The sequence below is a fragment of the Colossoma macropomum genome, unplaced genomic scaffold (genome assembly GCF_904425465.1).
Source record: "Colossoma macropomum unplaced genomic scaffold, Colossoma_macropomum, whole genome shotgun sequence".
NCBI classification, from domain to species: Eukaryota; Metazoa; Chordata; class Actinopteri; order Characiformes; family Serrasalmidae; genus Colossoma; species Colossoma macropomum.
In genome coordinates this window covers 4,814,400-4,836,158 of record NW_023494797.1, presented here as the reverse complement: position 1 = coordinate 4,836,158, position 21,759 = coordinate 4,814,400, and the positions used below count along the sequence as shown (strand labels likewise).

Genomic DNA, 21,759 nt, shown 5'->3' with positions numbered 1-21,759 from the left:
TGTTTTAATGTGTTTTCAATGTTAGTTCAGTACAGACTATGCTTAATATTACCACTTTTCCCCTCATATGGTGATCAGGCTATCAAAATACCCGTTCTTTGATAGGGTGATTTAGGTAATCTAAATATCCCTGTGGTTTTGCTGCTGGTAGTATAAAACGGTGAAAGCTTTTATAGCATCCTGACTGTTTAACGTCATGAAGAGAAAGAGGCTTAAGAGCTGAGCCACCGAAGGAGAAATCTTTGGAAAGTAAGAATGACAGGAAAACCTTCAGCCATGTCCCCCTATTAAAGTCTGTTCTCATCATTTAGTCACAGGTTGACCCTTTCGCACATCCATTTCATCAGTATAAAATCGGGTGCATTAATCGCTGATGTTGATTGTGAATGATGGACAGGGCAATGGCCTTCTCTCAACAGAAGTGAGTAAAGCGTTCGTCAACCAAAGTTTTTAAAACTGATTGGATGAGGAGAGTTAGGCCTATTAAGATTTAAGCTGCATTATTAAGTAATACAGTTTAGAAATTAAATATTCTTTTTTTAAAACCTGCCAGAATAACGACAAACCAGCCTGAATTTTGTCCACCTGCCAAAGGACTTTTTCCCTGCCAAATCCAACTAAATTCCACCCAATTTGCAAACGCGGCCCGCCCAATCTGGCAACACCGGCTGCTGACACGTGCCGTGGAGGTAACTGTGTTTTACTATGTGATATGCTAAAAGGGAAAAGATGCTAAGATATTACTGGTCAGTATACTTTTTCCCACCCGCTGAAACACAATGAGTGCGTTTACATGCACTTAATAATTCGATAACTGCAGAAAATTAGATTTTGTCAGTAATCAACGCGTTTATATGCACTTGAGAAATCACAAAATGGGACACTCCAGCTCTGCATGAGTCAGGCAGTAACCGGATTTCTGCTTTGCAATCGGCCAATAAACTCACAGAAGAAGATGTGACGTAAACGTAATGTAAAACTTCATGCCAAGGCTTTTTTAAAACATCGCGCAACTTTACCTGAAAAAATGAACATACATCATCTAGAAGATGAAGAATATTTAAATCCTTAATTTCGTCGAGAATGTAGTTGGTTTCAGATTCTCTCCAAAAGTGATTTGCTGCCATCTTGCGGCAACGCCGCTTGTTTATTTCCGGTACAGCAGTCTGCTCCGCACATGCGCTCACTGAGAAATTCGAAAGCACTTCGGGTAAGAGTTTACATGCACTGAGAAATCTGATTACTGAGCTAAAATCCAGCTCTCTTTATCAGATTTCTTAATCGGATTTCTAGGTTGGAGTAGGGTGTTTACATGATCATTTGAATAATCGGATAACTGCAGAAATCCGATTATGATTGGATTATTGAGTGCATGTAAACGCACTCACTGGCTATGTTTACATGCAAAGATTTTTGCCAATCCGACTGAATACAATCCGATTACAGATTCAGACTGAGGTATTTATATGAACACGCTATTCAAAAATTTGATGGAAAATCTTCGTTTACATGCGCACTACAAGTAATCCGATACAAAATGACGCGCATGCGTGGAGTACCACTTAGTGTAAACGTTACCATGACAGCGAACATCACGTGAGGTCCAGTCCGTGTGAGATGAGTTTCCAGTTGGCGCGCTTGTGTTTTTAATTGCTTTAAAATGATGTCAGACTCAGAAAAACGTCCTGCTCATGTACTTATAAAGGAAGCGGCGAGAGGAAGACGTCGTGTTCTGAGACTCATAAGCTGGAAGTCCGTCCCTCCGCCGTCTTTTAAAGATCAGAGCATAAACTTCGTCTCCTCTGCAGACCAGTTTCTGCTCCGCCATGCTGAACGGTATAAACTTTCGCCATGACGCGACGCACATGCGCAGAACGTACTTACACGTTCCGATTGGAATGTAATCGGATTCAGGTGTTTACATGGCTATTATTCTTCTATTTAACGGATTATTTAGAGGTTTACCCACCTCGTTCAATCGGATACAAATTGTATTCCGAATGGCGTCAATCGGACTAGACTATTCCGATTGAGGTGTTTACATGGACGTAATATATTCCGATTCAGCTATTAGTCGGATTATTATCGGATTATTAGGCTGCATGTAAACGTGGCTACTGACACAATCAAATGTCAGAAAGCCTTTAGAGGCGGGCAGAAATCACTACTTCGATCAAAGATTATGGAGAAACAAGAATTTTGTCTTTTGAATGATGTGACAATGGATTGTGCTAATCTGACCATGCACATGAACTAATAAGTAAAAATGGACCATTGTGATTTCAGGTTGCCTTTAACTGGTCTCACATGTAAGACTGTATTCCAGTGTGGTTTCACAGCTTGCAATGGAACTGGTTTAAAATTGTGCAGCAGGTCATATTTTGTATTTTTAGCAGAAACTGTTTTCAGGGTGCGTTTTTTATTCCACCACCGTATTTCATTGCTAAACTTATAGCACTGTCAACTAGTCAACTGTTGTCCACAGCGCGGACTAGTGGATTTATATAGTCGATGCAGCCTCAAATTACCTGGAGTTCTTACGTTTTCATACTGTTTAAACACTACAGTGAAGGCAATGCAGCCGCATTTTCTTGTGGTAATGTGAATTAGAAATTGAAAAGATAGCTTGTTAGCTTGCTAATACACTACAGAATGAGCTAGCACAAGTTTATTTCAGCCGTTCACTGTTCAGTTAAATGTCTGCATTCAGCCTCTGTAGCTAAGGTAACGTGTTACAGTTGGTGTTCACCCTTTTCTACTAGAACTCACATATCTAGGTTAGCTAATGTAATGTATGTTGCTTACATATGAACAGTTCCTGTCAACTATTCAATCATATGGGCTTATTTAATAAACCGTTATACTGTTCCGTTTGGAAATCTTTTTCTTGAGCACATACAGATTCGTGTTCACCCAGAGAAAGAATCATTTGCTAATTAGTTAGCCGCCTAAATACAGTCACACAGTACTGCGACTGACAAACTTCGCTGCAAGTTTAGAAACGTTTCTCCTGTGCACTTTGACATTGAATTCTTGTGTTCTCTGTTTTAAATATTATATAACGTCATAGCGATATTTTACCACATTGAAGCTTTAAAGTGTTCATAGAAAGGTTTTCGTCTGAGTTGTTTCAGTTGCTTTACTTTCACAGAGATTCATGCAACCTTGAAGTATCTGATATCTCACTAACAGTAGACTAGTTACTTTGTAACGGTCATAATTTTTTCTGTGAGCAGCTCAGAATTCCTGCGTTATTACAATTTAGCCATATTGTATCGTTTCTTTTCTGTCTCTCAGCCACACGAACCAATCCAGCTGCATTTTGGCCCAGTTGAAACTCTTTTTGTGAGGCCATCAGGTTAACCTGCCCAGTGCCGAGACTAACACTTGAAAACAGGGTTTTATTATGAAACATGTCCTCGTGTTCTGCATAATAAATAACATAACACATGAGTATTTTTTTCAATGTCCAGTATACTTGGCCCTTTAAACACTTAGTTACTTAGTTAATTGTTAGCTGTTTCAACATCTCCAGCTAACATGGCTTATCTAGTGTTTTGGTTATAGTTATTTCCACCTATCCACCATTTTATCACTCTGTGGACGTTAGCTGACGTTACTGTACTCTGAAAGCTGTAAAGGAATTTTCCATGAAGCATTTATATCTCTTTATTTAGTTTCGACTGACACATTGTTGTGTGTTTTTTTTCCAACCGTTCAGGACACATCCTCGAGTTCATATCTTGGTAACTATGACAAGGATAAAGTGAGACACCTTTCTGTCGTGAGCTGAAGTGGTAAGAACGCCAGTGTTTCTGAGGTACGTTAAGCCGAGTATACAGTGCTGCGCTAATGAACTACCGACTTTAGCTGGCAGCGAAGGAGACTCTGCTCACACAGAGAACAGTTAGCTAGCTACTGACTCTGTGACAGTCAGACACAAAGTCACTGGTCACTTTAAACTCTCGCCAGACCTACACTGTGTGATTTTAGACCGTTTATAAACACACGATCATAACCGCTTCCCCAATACGAGTGGAGACACGTAGGCTCGCTAAAGAGGCGAAAAAGTCGCAATTTTCTACCAAGGTTCGTATATGTCAACTTTTCACAGTTTGACTGAATATAATAGTGAGGTATAAACATTAATACGGTCTTTTTTTGTAAAACATTCAGTACAGAGACTGTATCGTCCTAGCGTGAACATGACAGAGATTGAATGGTACCATGCCTTGAACTGTGTTTAACTCACTTGTAAAATCCCATTAGATCATTTCTACAAATATTTTATGGGTATGAAATGCTAAAATGTCACTGTCTTTTTGGAAACGTCACACTCAGGAATTTCACCTCAAATGATTAATAGTAATGCTTATGGTGGTTACTGGATATTTAGTCTGTGAGATGAAAAAATAGCTATAACAAGCAATATCTAAAAGCTTGAATGATTTTACTAACCTTTATCTGTGGATGAACATAGGGAACAAATCTATATCCTCCTGTATAAGTGCCTAGAGCAGCTATCTCTGAGGCCAGGAAGCCTTTAATAGAGAAACTGCTTTGGTAAAATGGTCAGATCGCTAAGAATGTATTTATTTATCCATTATTCACTGCTTCTAGTATGACTACATATCGTACTTGACATTTAGGGGTGCTAAAATATTTCCTTTTTGGGTTAAACTGAAAAAATAATGCATGTCAATAGTAAGTGTTGTGCAGTTAGATGGCAGAAATGTTGTTTAGCAACATGACTAATCATTTTGCAGTTTGACGTAGTTGACACCAGGTTCACGGTAATAAATCAGTGTTCTTCTGCAACAGGCAGCTGTGGCCTCTAACCTACTGCTTACTCTTCAGAGTACTTTCCCTTTGAGGCAGTTAAATTAATATTTAACAGGGATGTCAGAAAATACTGTGTTAGCATTGTGTGAATTATTCATTAACTAATGAAGTGCTTGGTATTAATTTGAATAATGCCTGTCGGGGTCTTATCTTAGGTATCATAAATACTGTCAAGGAAGGAAACTGACCAGCTGCATGTTTCCTCAAAAAGAGAATTTAATAGGTTTTGTTTAATTGGATTTAGAGCATCACAGTGTGCAAAATGTTGTATTAAAATGCTTTTAATAGTGGGAGTTCAGGGGAGTTCTGTCTGTTCCAACTTATAAATCCTTGGAATAAATGAAATATTGTGGTACATATCATGAATCATGAAAACATCTTCAGGTATTCTTTAAGATTTTGAATTTTGCCTTACATAATAGCAATGGAAACATTCTGTTCATCACAGTTTGATGATTTCCCTGCTCAACATGCCTTACTGGGTGTTTGTGAGTAGGGAGAAAACTAATGTATATTCTATTCTGTGTCAATTGGTGTCCAGGACCTGACAGTTAACTGTAGTGTAGTTCAAAATAAGACTAAATAGCAAGTTTCCTTTCTGAAAAAGTGGTTTGTGGCTGGTTCATTTTTACAGTATTGTGTAAAGTTCCCCTTGGTATAATTTTTAAGAGAAGCCCAAAAAGCTATGACATTCTCCTGTTATAGAGTACTCAGGAAGTTCATTAACTTTATTCATGCTAACATTAAATATCGTCTGATATGGTGATATATTTGGAAAATAGCATGATATTGAATCCAGGCAGTTTCAATATTGATGAACATAAACTAAGTATAATATCACCTGTGCTCTATTATTAAGCATATCTATTGTCTTCTTAAAGTTGACCAACTGACTCAGAAGGTCCTCCACACCACATGGAAGTGAATTAGCACTAGGAGGTATTGATAAAATGTAATTTCACTGTATTTTTCAAATATGTCACTGTATTTGATATTTTAAGTTAGCATTAATACAGTTAATGAACCCATTCTAAAAGAATGTCTTACAAAACTGACACAGCTTATTTTGGTCGAACAGTATATTCTGTTTTCTTCATTTAAAATTACGCAGTTACAAAGGGAACCTTACACGTGACATAAAAAATATCAAATATCAGCATTGGCCCATAATCTGGCCACCCTCCTCCAGTCGTATCAACCACCTGCACCGCACTGTTTTTGTGTTTTCCTGTTTTAACACAGCTGATTCAATTCAAGGAGGACTAGAAGGGTCATTAGACTTTAGAACAGAAATTGTTTATATGTTATAGGATCACTTGTAATTAGTTGCTTACACATTCAGGTACCATAATGTCACATTAAAACCTGATCGTTTTCCTTATCTTTTGGAGATAATCTATTTAAGTATGGCAGGTATAAAAAATTCTGTCAAAAACAATTACCCTCTCACCCACAGCATCTCTAGTTTACTGTTTAAAACAAAGGCATTGAAGAAAAGGAAATGTGTGCAATAGGTTGTGTATTTGGGTGAGACATGGTTGACCATACGGGAGGTGCTTTTGATGTTTACTAGATTATCAGAGTGCACAGTGAAATTGGGGAGGAAGTTGCTGTTACAGAGAACTCTTTCCACACTCTCCCTGCAAAATTACTCAGCATGGCTGTCATAGGAAAAGAAACTCAGCACATCTTTGAACTTAATGTCTTATCTTTAACTGACCAATTTGAGATTAAAAGGAAAGATGAAAGTTAACGTTAAAGCCGTGTCCGGTGTTGGGGAGGTTGTTGAGAAGTTAAGACCACAACGTTGACAATATGGGAATCTGGCAGAGACCTCTGCTCTGGTTGACCTTTGAAACTCGTAAAAATCTATGACTTACCTGAGCATGGGGATGGTGTAGCTCATTGCTGCTGGCAAATAAAAGTGTTGAGAATTAATCTGACCTCAGTACTGGTCACTTCTCTTCCCGTCTTGAGACAAGCACAGGTACTCTTCTGATTTCACCTTTTACAGTATTGCAGAGTAGGGGGTATTGAGAATATCTGTTTTTTTAGTACTGGTGAGATATTGATTGTTTTCTGTGGTGAGCTTGTGATTTTAAATGGAATAGGCTAGTGTTATTTTTTGCTGATGTAAGGTTGTGTTGTGTTTAAGGTTGCAATCTAGTATTTTGTGGTAAATACTACTAAAACCTATTTGATGACTTTGGTTATGTCATTGTTTTCCTTTATCTACAGAAAAAAATGAAAACAAAGAGCTTTTCACGTCGCTTCACAGAAAAAGACAGTGTTGAAGGAGTATCTTTTGTAAGTAAACCAGGGTTTTTTTTCTTGCTCTCTCCATCTCCACCCATCCATTCCCTCTTTCTTTGATGCCTCTTTTTTTGCCTTACTTTTTCACTTGCTCTCTGATCAGATCTTTTTATCTTGTTTGTACTTTCTCGTTTTTGTCTCAAGTTAATTTTACGTAATCCTCCATGTTCTTCTCTTCTTCTCTCTTCTCACTATTCACTTTCCCTTTCTCCCTGCAGAGACAGAGGAGGGAGAGCGCATCTTGGAGAAATAACACAAATATGACCATGAATTCATTTCCTGAAAGCCCTGCGGTTCCAGACTACAGAGAAACAGAGCCCCCCATCAAACATCCAAACAGATATCATGCTAGCATGAAGACCCTGATCCCAGTCCGCTTTAGCTCTGGGTAAGGAACCAATTAAACACACTCATAAATATCCATAATGAGATTATTAGTAGTCTCACCAAAGGAATTACAAGATGTTGGGCTTTGGGAACGAAGACAAGCCACAGTTTGCTGATTCACACTCTATAAAATCTCAATTTTATAGAAAAAACCTTTGGCTTTACTTTACTTTACTTTACTTTACTTTGCTTGTAATAAAACAAGAACCACACATGCAAAGTTAAAGCAACCCAAATGTTCCGAAAGTCCATTCTTGTATAGCTGTTTGTAGAGTTTTACTATGTAATGTGCAATCAGCCAGTGTTCATTGTCTAATTTCTCCTGCTGTTTTTAGTTTAATATCCATGTGGTAGAGAAATAATCTAAAATTGTTTATACCAGTTGTTTCGTTCTCTTTGTACTGCTGCAGTTCAAACCCCTTGGACGATGCAGGGTTCTTCTCCTTCACCTCATTTGCATGGATGACCCCCATGATGTGGAAGCTTTTCAGAAACCGTCTGGATATGAACTCTCTCAGCCTCTCTCCCTACGATGGAGCCCACACCAATGGCGAAAGGTAAAGGCTAACTCTTTAAATTTATTATTGGATTTTTAATTTTAAGATGCATTATTCAGTAATTAGTATACATTATTAGTAGAAATGTTTTATAGGCATACACTCTGGGGGTTCTTTAAACAGTGCCATAGTAGAACCATTGTTGTAAATCAGACGTGTGGGTGTGAAAAAGTTTTCAAAGCTATAAAGAGCTCTTACATATGGTAAAGGTTCTTTACTAATTTAGGAGTTATTTCTAGAACCATCTGAAAGATTCTTTAGGGAATCAAAAATAGGAGAACACTTTCTGGCACCTTTTATTTTTGAGAGTGAGCAATTGAAGTATAGACCCTTGTATGGGATGGGATACTCTGTGAAATTTCAGCATGTTAAACATTTAACACAAACTTACTATGGTGAAAAACTAATTAGAGTTGCCTTAACTCATGTAAATTTCACTAATGATTACCAGTGGCACTAGTAAATTAGGTGAGTGCAGCATGAATGAGTAACATTTTAAGGACTAGCTATATCTGCATTATTGTTTTATATGATTAAAACTGTTTGTGTGAAGGTTCAAGAGGATTTGGGATGAAGAGGTGGAACGTAAAGGCATTGAGAAAGCCTCTCTCTCCTCAGTAGTGATGCGTTTCCAGAGGACACGCCTCATAGTGTCTTTCTTCGTCTCTGTCTGCTTCACATTTGCAGTATTTATTGGTCCGGTATGTTCTTCTGGACTTCTTATTGCCCCTTACACGCAAAGCTGCAGACTTACACCTGGATGCACTTTTTGCCAGTAGTGTCTCAAAATCATGTCGTTAGGAGACTAAGACAAAGGGCTCTAACAAGTGCTGAATATTTGACAAAAGAATAACACTACTACACCTGCGGGCTGCGTGTACATACATTAGAATACAAAATGGGCCTTCTCATGTATGTACCTCTAGCCTTTAGTTTCACTACAGTTAAAACAGCACTGAAATCTGTTAAGCAAAAAATGTGATGTCAAATCACTACAGCTGGCATCTCAGTCTCCAGTACACTTCAAAGGCCGTTTTATGTGATGTACCCAGTCATATCTAACGCTGATATTCTAGTTAATGTGAATACATAAACAGGTAGCTGTAATGTGATCAGTTCATTTAGTTTTCTGAAAATGTATTCTGTATTCTCCAGTCTATTCTAGTGTATGAAATCCTGCGGTATGCCGAGAAGCCTGAGTCGTCAACGCTGCTGCATGGCGTTGGGCTGTGTGTGGCCCTGTTCGTCACTGAGTTCTGTAAAGCATTCTTTGCCTCACTTCTCTGGGCCGTGAACCTGCGTACCGCCATACGAATGAAAGGAGCATTCAGCATGCTTGCCTTCCAGAAAATCATCTCCCTTAGAACACTCAATGGCATCACAGTGGGAGAGGTAGCCTAGGAGTGATTAATTGACTGATTGGTGGATTATTGAGACTAAATGTCATGAACATTAAAAAATTGAAATAAAATTATTTAAAAAAACAAATGAACACTTGTTGCAGAATTAAAAGTTGTAATGTTGTGATTTTGCAGGTTTCTGAAGCTCATTCTATAGACTTTTTGAATTAGAATGTTACTATGTTTACCGTATAACACTGTGTTTTTCTTTATGTCTCTCTCTTTCTCAGACAATCAACGTATTGACGAGTGACGGCTATCGTATGTTTGAAGCGGTGGTTTTTGGCACGTTTCTGTTGTGTGTCCCTGTGTTGCTGATTGTGTGCATCATCTACTCTTGCTTCATCCTGGGCTACACAGCTCTTATAGGAATCATGACCTACCTGATCTTTATACCTATACAGGTGAGCTAGTGATATCTGTAACACATCACCCTCCTAAAGGTGCAACACTCTTGGATTTTAATACTAGTTTTTTTACATTTTAAAGGGGTAAGTTCTAGAGTTTATGAAAGGGTATGTGTGTACATATGCCGGGTGGGCCAGAAACAGATACAACTGGTAATTTAGTGCTAATTTTTGCTCACAAACACACTGATGCATGTGTAGCCACTAGAGATGGACCTTTGCATCCTATTCAACTCACTCAATTCACTTCATGAATGGATTATAGTGTGAATTTATATGTCTAATGTGAACTATATTAGGTTGTTCATGACAGTATCAACCAAAACAAACTATTAGTTACTGGTTATACAAAATATCCCCACAAACGTCGTGGAGACATTTGTCATGAGGTAAAGTGTTTACTTTATGCAAAAAGCAGCTGTCATTTTAAAAATGAATATATGTTTGTGTGCAGTTTTTTGTTGCCAGGCTGATCAATGTGTTGCGGAGACGGGCTGTCTCTGTAACGGACAAGCGCGTTCGCACTATGAATGAAGTTTTGACGTGCATCAAACTCATTAAGATGTACGCATGGGAGGAGTCTTTTGAAAAGAAAATCACAGGTACCTATTTTACAGTCAGTAACCACTGCTAATTTAGATAGCACATGTGAAAATTTGATAATAGCCTAGTCAAATTTCAAAAATGCGTTTTTTATATTCATATGCTTAGAAACAGATCATAAGCAGAGTGTGAGACAGGATCTCATTTTTCTTCTCTGGTCAAAGATTTAACCCTATATATGATGCTATTACCTTCCTTTTGCCATACTATTCAATTTGAGTTATATAATTACAGGTTTAATTACATGGTGAGTTATTCCATAAATTACATCTTCATTCAGTTTACATTATGTATGGACGGGTTCAAATGTGCACTTCCAACTTTTTGCATTCGTTTTGATATCAAGAAATGACAAAAAAATGGCAAAAATGTAAAGGTTGGTTTTCATTCCACAAAACAAGGTCATGCGAACAATAACCTTTCATCAAATTCAATTCATAATAAAATATCTTTTTCTAATTGCAAAAACACAAATGTGGAATTGATTTATATATAAGTTTAGAACAGCTTTGGACTGAACGTCTCTGCTTGTTTCAGTGAGCTGTGTATGACCGCATGGATGCAACAATATAATTAGCCTGTAATTTAATTCGATTCACAATTCTTGTTTTATGACTTGTGAAGAATTATGACTATAATCATGTTGTTGCACAATTTACTAACAATACTAGAGCTGAGTGGGGAAGGTGGGCAGCTGGAGGGAGTTGTTGATTTGGTGCTGACAGTTTGCAAACTGTCAATTAATAGAATGTCCAGAATGTCCATTCTCCATGATACTAATGATGTCACAGTTTTGCAATATCACAATGTCTTGACAAATTGTTAGACCCCTATATAACAGACCCCATGCCTTTGTTATTGCCAGTGATAACCATGACTTCTAAGTGTCAAGTAAGCCACCTTAGTGTGTTTGAATATTAAAAGTGAAATTTTCTCTCTCCTTAATTGAGCTCCAGCACAAGATCTTACAAGACGTGTGCTTTTGCTCATAGACTCTGCCTTTGTTGTTTACAGTGAAAGCTACTAGCGGTCATACGTTTGAACTGGCATGATCTCTCTTTTTTGTTTGATTACGACACATTCTGCAATCACTGTGGTGGTTATTTTTTTTCATGGGCTTAAAGTTTACCCTAATTGTAAATATATCAGTTGTAAATGGGTCAGCTGCCTACTGCCCAATCATTGTGAAATTATTACTGCATGCTAATCTTTTGATTTGATCTTCATCTGTTGATGAATAAAGAATCAACGTTTTTTCCCCAGGCCTGGATGGCCTTGTAATGCCTACTGTCTTTGAATTCCTTTGCTCCTTTTGCTTTTGTTATAGTGACCCTAAAAATTGTGAAGACATGTGAAATCATTATTCAAAGAAGCTCATTTATTTTAAATGTGAACATCTTTTCTGTAATTCCTTTATTTTAGTTTATTTTATATGATCTACTTTAGTTGCTTTCTTGGTTTATTTATTTATTTTTTTCATTTATTTTACTTACCCTACTCAGTAGTTTTATTTATTTACTTTTAATTTTATAATTTTTAATATTTTTAATTGGTTGTCCTATTTGTTCTAACATCTCCTAATTTTAATTTTTATGTACCTTTTTAATAATTTCTTGGTCACATTTTATTTTCTTTACTATACTTTTACTATTGTAAATCTGTATTTTTCTCTTTTCAGTGCCTTCTTTTGCTCGGCTACATTGTAAATGAGGGTCACCCTCAGTGTGCTCTGAGTTAAAATAAAGATCTCGCTCTCGCTCTCGCTCTCTCTCTCTCTCTCTCTCTCTCTCTCTCTCTCTCTCTCTCTCTCTCTCTCTCTATCTCTCTCTCTATCTATCTAGATATTAGGAAGAAGGAGAGGTCGCTGTTGGAGAAAGCAGGGTATGTTCAGAGTGTAAACTCTTCCTTAACAACGATAGTTCCCACTCTGGCCACCATCTTCACCTTCATTGTGCACACTGCGATTGGACTCCCTCTGGATCCCTCTGCGGTGAGTTTTTGCCAGGTTACATCCTCTTATTCCAGACTAGGAGGAACACGTATTGGACCATTTTAAAATATTGTCCAATTTATTGTCTTTGCAGGGTTGTAATATTGTCCCTCTCACGTTATGCAGCATGTGGCCTCCTTCTTTATCACTGCATGACTTGCCACAAAGTCCTAGTCAGGGCCTCCAGCGACAATATAATTATATAATCACATATTGTGGAAGATCGTTAGGATGCTCTTTCTATGTGATTTGCCTGTATATTACAGTATACAGCACCTGACATCTTTGTTCATTCCAAATGTTTTTTTTTTTCTCTGTGTCTGTGTATACTTTTGTAGGCGTACACCATCATTGCTGTGTTTAACTCGATGCGGCTGTCTATGGGTCTCCTCCCATTCTCTGTAAAATCCCTGGCTGAATCTAAAGTGGCCTTGGCACGACTAAGGGTTTGAATGCTTTTTTATGTGTTTGAGAGAGAAATATTTTTTTTCATCCTGTGCTTGTAAATCAATTAACGGCAAACTGCAATTGACGCTGATGGCACATAATGCTAGTTTAAACTCTATTTGGCTTGTACTTTTTGAAGCGTTTTGGGGGAAGCCCTAGATGAACATTCAGCATTTAAATGAAAGAAATCCTCTCTAAATAGCCATTTATTTTGAGCTTCATCTGATAATAAGAATATTAAAAATAATATAAGATAAGACAGTAACAAGGTGGGCATCTTTTATGAAGAGTCATACACTACTGTTCAGAACTTTGGAATCAACTTTTTCAATAATATAAAACACGGTAGCAGCTGAAATTATTCTAATAGGATGGTCCTGATCAACTTTACAGGTTTCAAATAAGAAGTAGGACAATAGAAAGAAAAGAAACCTTATATGTGCCCAGAACAGAGCTGTAGAAAATTCTAAAATGACTAGGAAAGCTGTATCACATTGAAAATTAAGTTATTAATAAAATTAATATTCAGCAAACCTAATTTTTCATTCACAGAATTCACAGAATTTTTAAATCCACATTTTAAGTTACTATTCTATAGAAATTAACAAAAATTAATATGGCAAGCGATTCCAAACTTTTGGACAGTAGTGGGGACTGTGTCTTAATAAATGGGTTCTCTCCCATATGAAACTATCAGAAATCATCTGGTAGAATAGAATGACGGCTGGAAATCAGCGCATTTGACTGCAGGTAATCCATCTTGTTCATCATACTAAGATCTGTTCTTTTTGCTTTTGTAGAGGCTCCTCTTGGTAAAGGATCCCGACCCCTACCTGATCCAGAACAAAGACTTGGATGCTGCTTTAACGATGAATAAAGCTTCATTTGCCTGGGGTGTTCCAGACGTCTCTACTTCAAAGTCCCCCAACAGCCGTGTGGCCAATGGGATGAAGCAGGATAAAGCGTCACCAACAGAAGTCACTCAGAACGGCACTCACACACCGCACAGAAAACCAACACTGAGGAACATCACTTTCACCTTGCCCAAGGTGTGTATCCATGGCTGTGGTTGCTAGGTTATATATCGATAGGCATGTATCGATTGTATAGCTAGATATGTATGCTTGTGAGAGAGAGAATATTCAGAGGAGCATGTGTGGCCAACTGGATCTTTTTATATCTTTGAACTGTTTGAAAATTGTTAGGTTGAGGGAACAAAGTCTGATCTTAGTTTCTGTGTTTAACTTGTGCATTTTTCCTCAGGGAAATCTGCTTGGAGTTTGTGGCAATGTCGGAAGTGGAAAAACGTCATTGATTTCAAGCATACTCGAGCAGGTACCATTTGTACTTGTATGCCTGTGTTTCTAAGCTATAAACCAGGGATCTAAACTCCTGGAGTTCTGGAAGGCCAGTGTGTTGGAAACCTTTTTCTGTGCCAGTGAAGAAGAGTTTAGGAGAGCAGGGTTAGCGGGAAAAATATCTTTCATGTCTATTCAATGGGAGCTCTCTGTCCATCTGCAGAAACCGAGTCTGACCAAAAGGTTTCCATTTAGGACTTTATACTAAGTATTTAACCTGCAGCTATTGTTTGATCTGCTAATGATTATGTCAGGACAATGTACATTCTGTTATGAGGTGTACAAGTAGTTGCGCACATACTAAGAACAATGAACATACTGTTGTAAACACATACAGTTCAGTGAGCCAGGCGTACATGACTAGCCATGTGTGCATCTTTTGGAGACAAAGAATGTCAGTAGTTTAGGCAGACATCTGCTAGTCATGTGATCAGTCATTGTTGAGCTCTGCAATGTAGAATAAGAAAGAAATAAGTCAAATAGAAAACAAATAACTAAAACTAAAGAAAGAAAGTAAAATATACAGCAGTTGTCTGGCATGGTTTGGTGATTTCCCTGTTCAAACACACCTTTTAAACGTGTTAAGTAACCAAGTTGGACCTTGAGACTACTGGTGCAACCCATTATGTAAGACAATATCCATCGCACTTATAATACAGCTTTTGCTATAGTGCAGCCTGTTTGGGACAACAAATACATGGACCAATACTTGCATGTGCAATTATCTGTAAAGGGTATTTGCTTATTTTTTTAGATGCACCTTCAGAGTGGGTCAGTGTCTGCAAACGGAACGTTCGCATATGTTTCCCAACAAGCCTGGATTTTCCACGGAACTGTACGAGATAACATTCTAATGGGAGAACCCTTTGACCAGGAGAGGTACTACATACCTGAAATATACACATACCTTTAAACTCATGGTCAAACACGCATACATGCACATTGAGACACAGACACTATAGAGAAGTTTAGAACAATGTTTTTATCCAAATAGGGCTCATTTGTAGTTCATGTGCTGTAGATTTTATCTTCATTATGGAAATCATCAAATTCTAGAGTTTATATAGAACATAATGCCACTTAGCTTGAGTGCCAGGATATATGGGTCTGCCCATTCTGTTTGAAACTATTTCTGTCAACTCATCTGTCTGGTATAGTGTAATGAAACGTAACAAATGTATGCTAGTTGGTTACCTTTATTTAAGGGGTCTGCTTTTTTTCCCCTCGAAAATGTTTTCAGCATTGCTTTCACCCAGCTTTAGATGACCTACTCCAACTTCTGAGAATCTCAGAGCACTGAGTAGAGATCAACTGTCAGGGAATCACTTGCCTTTATAAGAGTTTAAAGCATTTTATTTTCACTATTTGTACCGAACACAGCAGCACAGGTCACAGAAACCTGGCTGCTAGACCTCATAACCGTAAATCGTAAACCTGCCCCTTAGCAATCCACAAGGACAGTGTTAAATGTTAGCAAGGCACAAGTGCTACCAACAGCTTGATACCCAGATAGGTCAAGTGCCAAGGAGGAAGGCACTGTTTTGGCACCGTGTGTAGGGTGGTGTATGACCCTCAAGTGTATCAGTAATACATTATCCTGTAGCATTTTATAGTGCAGTTAACCATTCACAGATGTTGCTGCTTTATCTTGGCCCCTCTTCTATGAAATCAGATAACTGTCTATGTGTTGTGGAGTAGGCTTTATTACTGTATGTCACTGTCAGCCTGTGTCTACATTTGTATATGTGGTTGTGTTGTAGGTATGACCGTGTTATCCATGCCTGTAGCCTAAGTCCAGATTTGGCTATTCTACCATACGGTGACCAGACAGAGGTTTGTTTTTGATTTGTTGTTGATTTACTGCATAGCGATTATATAATGTCCTTGGTTTTTTAGTACACCATCATATGGCTACATTTGAGCCTGTTTACACCTTGCATTAACATGTGTTTCATGTCTGGATCATATCTGGATATATTTTGGCCAGATTTACAGTTTACACTTTGCCCTAGTATGGCCAGATAAGGTCCGATTTTACTTTCCTCACATAAACAGCACATCAACACATGCACCATTTCCGTTTTACTTTTGTCTACTTTTTTCCCTGTTATCAAAGTGCATGAAGGCTCTTGGTTTGGGAATAACTCCAGCCTTGCGCATCCTCCATCTTTCATTTCCTTGTTTATGCTCTCACTTGCTAGTCAGTGCTCAGCAGATGCATTTCTTCCCACATAATTGAATCCGAATAACGAAAATGTACACCTGTGTCAAAAGAGGTCTAGGTCCATCTCTGACCACCTCCAAATGTGGTTTGGTTGATCTGATTGTAATCCAATCACAGTGCGTCCTATAGGTGTTTACATCTGGCTTTTCATGCATGCAAGTGAAATCCAATCATGATTTATTCACCGAAAATGCATGTTGATGCAAGGAACTTAGACTCTCGGTTTATGTCATTTATATCTGTCTGTTTATATATGGCTGATATGTTTGCATATACATATATGTTGTTATTCCTGTGGGTGTAGATCGGAGAGCGTGGTCTGAACTTGTCTGGTGGTCAGAAGCAGAGGGTTAGTCTAGCAAGAGCAGTCTACTCCAACAGAGACATCTTCCTGTTGGATGACCCTCTCTCTGCAGTTGACGCCCACGTAGGCAAGCACATTTTTGAGGAGTGCATCAAAAAAGAGCTGAAGGGCAAGTCTGTGATTCTGGTCACACATCAGCTCCAGGTAATTCAGTCAAATTAAGGACAGCTAAGCTCTATTTTACACAGCACTTGCAGGACATTGTGTCAAAACCCATGTCTTTTTGAACCTCCAATATTTACTGTTGTCCTGTACCATCAGGTTTTCATACCCGAGAAACACTGAAAGAAATATTTCAATTAACAACCCCTCACCCTGCATTGACTTCCATTTACTACTGTAACTTAATAATTTAAACATCTGGCATGGTACACTGTACACTGTAAAAACAATATGCACCCTTTTAACTTAAAAAATAACTGGGTTAACTTGAAATTTTGAGTTCATTGAGCTTGTGATATTAAGTTAACAGAAGAATAAGTTGTTTTTTACATTTGTTAACTTATTATTTGAAGGTCAATGAGCTCAACATTTCAAGTTAAACTGGCTGCTTACTTTTTATGTTTAAAAGCTGTCATTTTTTACAGTGTAGTTACTAAACAAGCTGTACGATAAAACAAAAAAGAAGGCATATGGTCCTCAGAGAAACTCCAGCAAAAGACCTACTGATAGAACCTACTGACCTAACCTTACATTGCCTTCCATCTGATGTAGCTGCTTTTACTAGTTATTTAGCTCCTACATTCCTGCTATTTTTGTTTTTTTTTCCTCTTAAACCATCACTATAAAAGATTTTTTTGTTAAAATTGAAAATAGTAGCATTACTGAGTCAGGAGGAAAAAAAACATGGTGTCCCTGCCCTGCTGCAAAGCACAACAGACATGACACAGCACTTAAATGAGCACTGAGTTAGGTATTCTTTGTAATGTATTGTACTACACTTATGTATTGTATTGTATTGCACTGCTGTGTTTAACTCTGTTCCTTTTTCTCTGGGCACTTATTATTGTATTGTATTGTATTGTATTGCACTGCTCTGTGTTTAACTCTGTTCCTTTTTCTCTGGGTATCAATGGTGACTTTTTGTTTCTAGCAGTATCTGAGCTCAGGACTAGCTTTCTCTCTAACCTATTGGTAACAAGCAAAGACACTTTCTCTAGATAGACAAAGCACTTTTTGTAAGTCGCTCTGGATAAGAGCGTCTGCAAAATGCTGTAAATGTAAATGTAAATGATAATGTTCTACGTTGCGTGTAATTACATATTTCCACCAGAGAGGTCTCCAAATCCCTATAACTTGCATAGTGTAGCTTTACCTAATGTTTTTTTTAAAAAAGACATTTACATATTTCAAACAATACAATAATCAGTTTCTGTATTATGTTAATTAAAAATAGTTCTTAATTACCAAACACACCTGAATCAGCCATCAAGGAGTGTAGAATGCTAATTGTCTGACACAGATGTGTTAGGAACTGGACACAGAACAGAAATGTGGACTGGCTAGTAGTTCCTGAGAAGAGGGTCGAGAAACCCACTTCTAAATGACTGTACTCAGTTAGAAAACTGATCATTTAGGGTTTGAAATATCACCTATTCAGTAACAGGATCAGAAACAGGAGCTAGAGGAGACATTGATAGTTCATCTCAGTTCAGTTTTATCTAATCAGATATCTCAGTCGGTTAGGGGTGAAAGGCTTAACTATGGGTGAATGGGGAGGAAAAAATGCACAGTCAGTGTTCATTTATTTTTATTGAGTCATGCTAACCCAGCACACTGGTAACTCTTTTACCCAGTCTTAGCGTTCTGTCCAAGTGACTTAATGAGTTCTTTCAATGTGTCACTACCAATAAAGATTTCAAGGCTGTTGTCATGCAATAATTTTGTTTTGTGGCTTCCTCTCACCTACACCCACCTTCCCCCTCTCTTTCCTTTTCCCTCTCTCTCTCTCTCTCTCTCTCTCTCTCTCTCTCTCTCTGCAGTATTTGGAGTTCTGTGATGAGATCTTGCTGTTGGAGAATGGAGAGATTAAGGAAGCAGGAACACACAGATCTTTGATGAAAGCAAAGGGGCGATATGCCCAGCTCATCAACAACTTCCAGCTGGAACAAAGCAATGTAATGAATCTTCCTTTCTTTGACAGTACACTGATTTCTGCATGCACATGCCATGATTTTGTCTAGTGCTGGGCAATACATTGTTTATACCAATAAGCTGTGTCAATTTTTTACAGTGTAGTTACTAAATAAGCTGTACGATAAAACAAAAAAGAAGGCATATGGTCCTAAGAGAAACTCCAGCAAAAGTCCTACTGGTAGAACCTACCGGCCTAACCTTACATTGCCTTCCATCTGATGTAGCTGCTTTTACTAGCTATTTAGCTCCTGCATTCCTGCTATTTTTATGTTTTTTTTTTTTTCTCTTAAACCAGCACTATAAAAGATTTTTTTGTTAAAATTCCCTGTCCTGCCGGCAATCTCAACAGACATGATGATGTTCTACGTTGCGTGTAATTACATATTTCCACCAGAGAGGTCTCCAAATCCCTATAGCTTACATAGTGTAGCTTTACCTAGTGTTCGAAAAAAAAAAGACATTGACACATTTCAAACAATACAATAATCAATATACTGGTATTTCAACAGTATTAATTTTTAATTTAAACAGTGTTGGTAGATGACAAAAACATAAAACTACAAAGTATGTCATTTGCTGGGTGCTTTAGATTGAACAGTTCAAACTACATAAAGGTAAATAGTTTCCCCTCTGAAAATTGGTTTTCTGCCTGAATACTGTTTACAACACTGTGTAAGGTTCAATTTGGTGCAATTTGGGTTGAGAGCTGAACAAAGCACTCCAATCAAAACAAGCTATGTCAGGATTATAATTATTAATGCAGACATGATCCAATACTGTAATATATTTGGAAAACATTTTACTATTGATTTTTATAAAATTGCTCAGCTTTAATTTTGTCCTATCATTATTTCCTAGGAGAAAAAAGAGGAAGCCTCCACGATTCCTTCTGATTCCAGGCAACAGGGCCAGGATGACTCCAAAGCTAATGGAATTGTAAACCCAGGTCAGAGGCCATGCAGCTTATTTTTATTTCAGTGATCGCTAATTAAAAGATTGTACTAATATTGAATTGTTGTTTGCTGATTGCTGTTTTCTCCAGCCTTTGATATGTCTGATGAGAAAGTTAAACCAGATGACTCAATAAAAGAGGCTCCAAAAACAAAAGGTACTGAGGTTCTTTTGTTACATAGGAACATATTTCTTTCTATGGCATTTATTCTGGAACCATAGCTCATAATTAACCCCAGTTCGTTTTAATGGTCTGTGTGTGCTTCAGAGGGCAAAGATCAGCTGGTCACAAAGGAGGTTTCTCAGGAAGGATCAGTCACCCTGAGAACCTACCATCGGTACTGCATGGCTGCTGGAGGTAACTCTCACTCACTCTCTCTCCCACTCACTCACTCGCTTACTCACTCAGAAACTCACTCATTCACTCGCTCACTCACTCACTCATCCTTTTTTTTTGGTCTAACCTCCTTTATTTTCTCTGCTTATCTCTCTTAATGTTTTTCTGTCTCACACGGTTTAGGTTACTTTCTGTTGCTCTTTGTCATATTGATCTTCATCCTGCTGGTGGGATCCACTGCCTTCAGCAACTGGTGGCTCAGTTACTGGCTAGATCAAGGCTCTGGGGTAAACACACTGTTTTTACTGTTTTTATCTGAGGGTTTCACCTGACCTACTTGTTACTCTAGCTAGTTAATACTACTTGCACCTAAAACTAACTAAGCTTTACCTAAATAACCAGAAGGAAATCATTTGCTTTAATTAGCTTTTTGAAACAAAAACTGTATTTTGTATTTTTACATTTGCAGTACATGTGTATTTGAATGATGACATCCAAATGGGATGTGATATCTTCATGGGAAGCAATAAAATAGTACAGTGCAAAAGTCAGATACCACCCTTCATTTTTTTCATTTCCAGTCAAAACAGGCATTAAGTTCAAGGTATTCATTTTTCAGCATCAGGAAAAAAAACCTTAACAACTATATATATTATCAGTGTTTAGTGTGCTCACTATTTGCTTTATCACAGCTTCCATTCTTGATCTGCCTTCAGTTTTTCAAAATCTGCAGGGATATTTTTCATAGCTCCCAAGTTCAGTGTTAGAAGTTAGTTGCATTTTCTGCTTTCCACTATCCAAGTAATACCAAAACCATTCAATGATGTTGAGGTCTGGACTCTGCAGTGGTCAGTCCATAGTTCTTTTTTGTCTATTTCCTTTTCACACTAACAGCTTGTTGACAGCTACACGTCCTTTCAGAGCCATAGCACTGAGTTGTCTTCACACTTTTCATGTCTGAAGCAAGAGTGGAGCTTGATCTTGTCTTATCTTTCAAAGAAGTCTACAAGTCTTGCACAATTGATAGGAGTTCCATTTTGTCGTTTAATCTTTAATAATTTTTTTAACTCTTGTATTAAAAACGTCTATTTTTTAATTTATTTTCCTTTGACTTTCTGTATCCTCATGCAAGAGGATTGTCATATCTCTTCAGAAATATTGCCTAATAAATGAATAAGTTGTACATTATGGCTGTTTTCACTGGAAATGAAATACATGAAGGGTGGTCTCTGACTTTGGGATAGTACGATATGTCCCTCACATGGAGGGTCCCTCACATTTGGCCTCCAGCAAAACAACACACATGCGTACCAGTAGCATACCCTGGTAATGGCAGCTTGCTAGCGGAGGTATTGGCACACTGTGTTCTGTGTAGGAACATCTGATGTTGTGCAGTGTGTCGGGATGCCACTTAACAGTTACTGGATAATGTAAAATAGGTCA

The 21,759-nt window shown here is 37.8% G+C and overlaps 1 protein-coding gene across 2 annotated transcripts in view; it reads left to right on the top strand.

Annotated features, from left to right (window-relative positions):
* abcc12 (ATP-binding cassette, sub-family C (CFTR/MRP), member 12) overlaps positions 1-21,759 on the top strand; it is a 33,068-nt gene that overhangs the window by 1,444 nt on the left and 9,865 nt on the right. The window contains exons 1-20 of one of the 2 annotated variants that reach the window (XM_036584075.1): positions 6,451-6,829; positions 7,081-7,149; positions 7,374-7,543; positions 7,953-8,099; positions 8,653-8,800; positions 9,255-9,491; positions 9,730-9,903; positions 10,361-10,508; positions 12,351-12,499; positions 12,838-12,945; positions 13,747-13,995; positions 14,210-14,281; positions 15,059-15,183; positions 16,065-16,137; positions 16,833-17,036; positions 18,875-19,009; positions 19,887-19,974; positions 20,071-20,136; positions 20,248-20,337; positions 20,500-20,603. In XM_036584075.1, the coding sequence (XP_036439968.1) occupies positions 7,087-7,149; positions 7,374-7,543; positions 7,953-8,099; positions 8,653-8,800; positions 9,255-9,491; positions 9,730-9,903; positions 10,361-10,508; positions 12,351-12,499; positions 12,838-12,945; positions 13,747-13,995; positions 14,210-14,281; positions 15,059-15,183; positions 16,065-16,137; positions 16,833-17,036; positions 18,875-19,009; positions 19,887-19,974; positions 20,071-20,136; positions 20,248-20,337; positions 20,500-20,603 (2,550 nt within the window). In that variant the 5' untranslated portion in view covers positions 6,451-6,829; positions 7,081-7,086. Of the gene's footprint in view, positions 1-6,450; positions 6,830-7,080; positions 7,150-7,373; positions 7,544-7,952; positions 8,100-8,652; positions 8,801-9,254; positions 9,492-9,729; positions 9,904-10,360; positions 10,509-12,350; positions 12,500-12,837; positions 12,946-13,746; positions 13,996-14,209; positions 14,282-15,058; positions 15,184-16,064; positions 16,138-16,832; positions 17,037-18,874; positions 19,010-19,886; positions 19,975-20,070; positions 20,137-20,247; positions 20,338-20,499; positions 20,604-21,759 lie in introns of those variants that run through there. The other variant, XM_036584076.1, reaches the window with a different exon arrangement.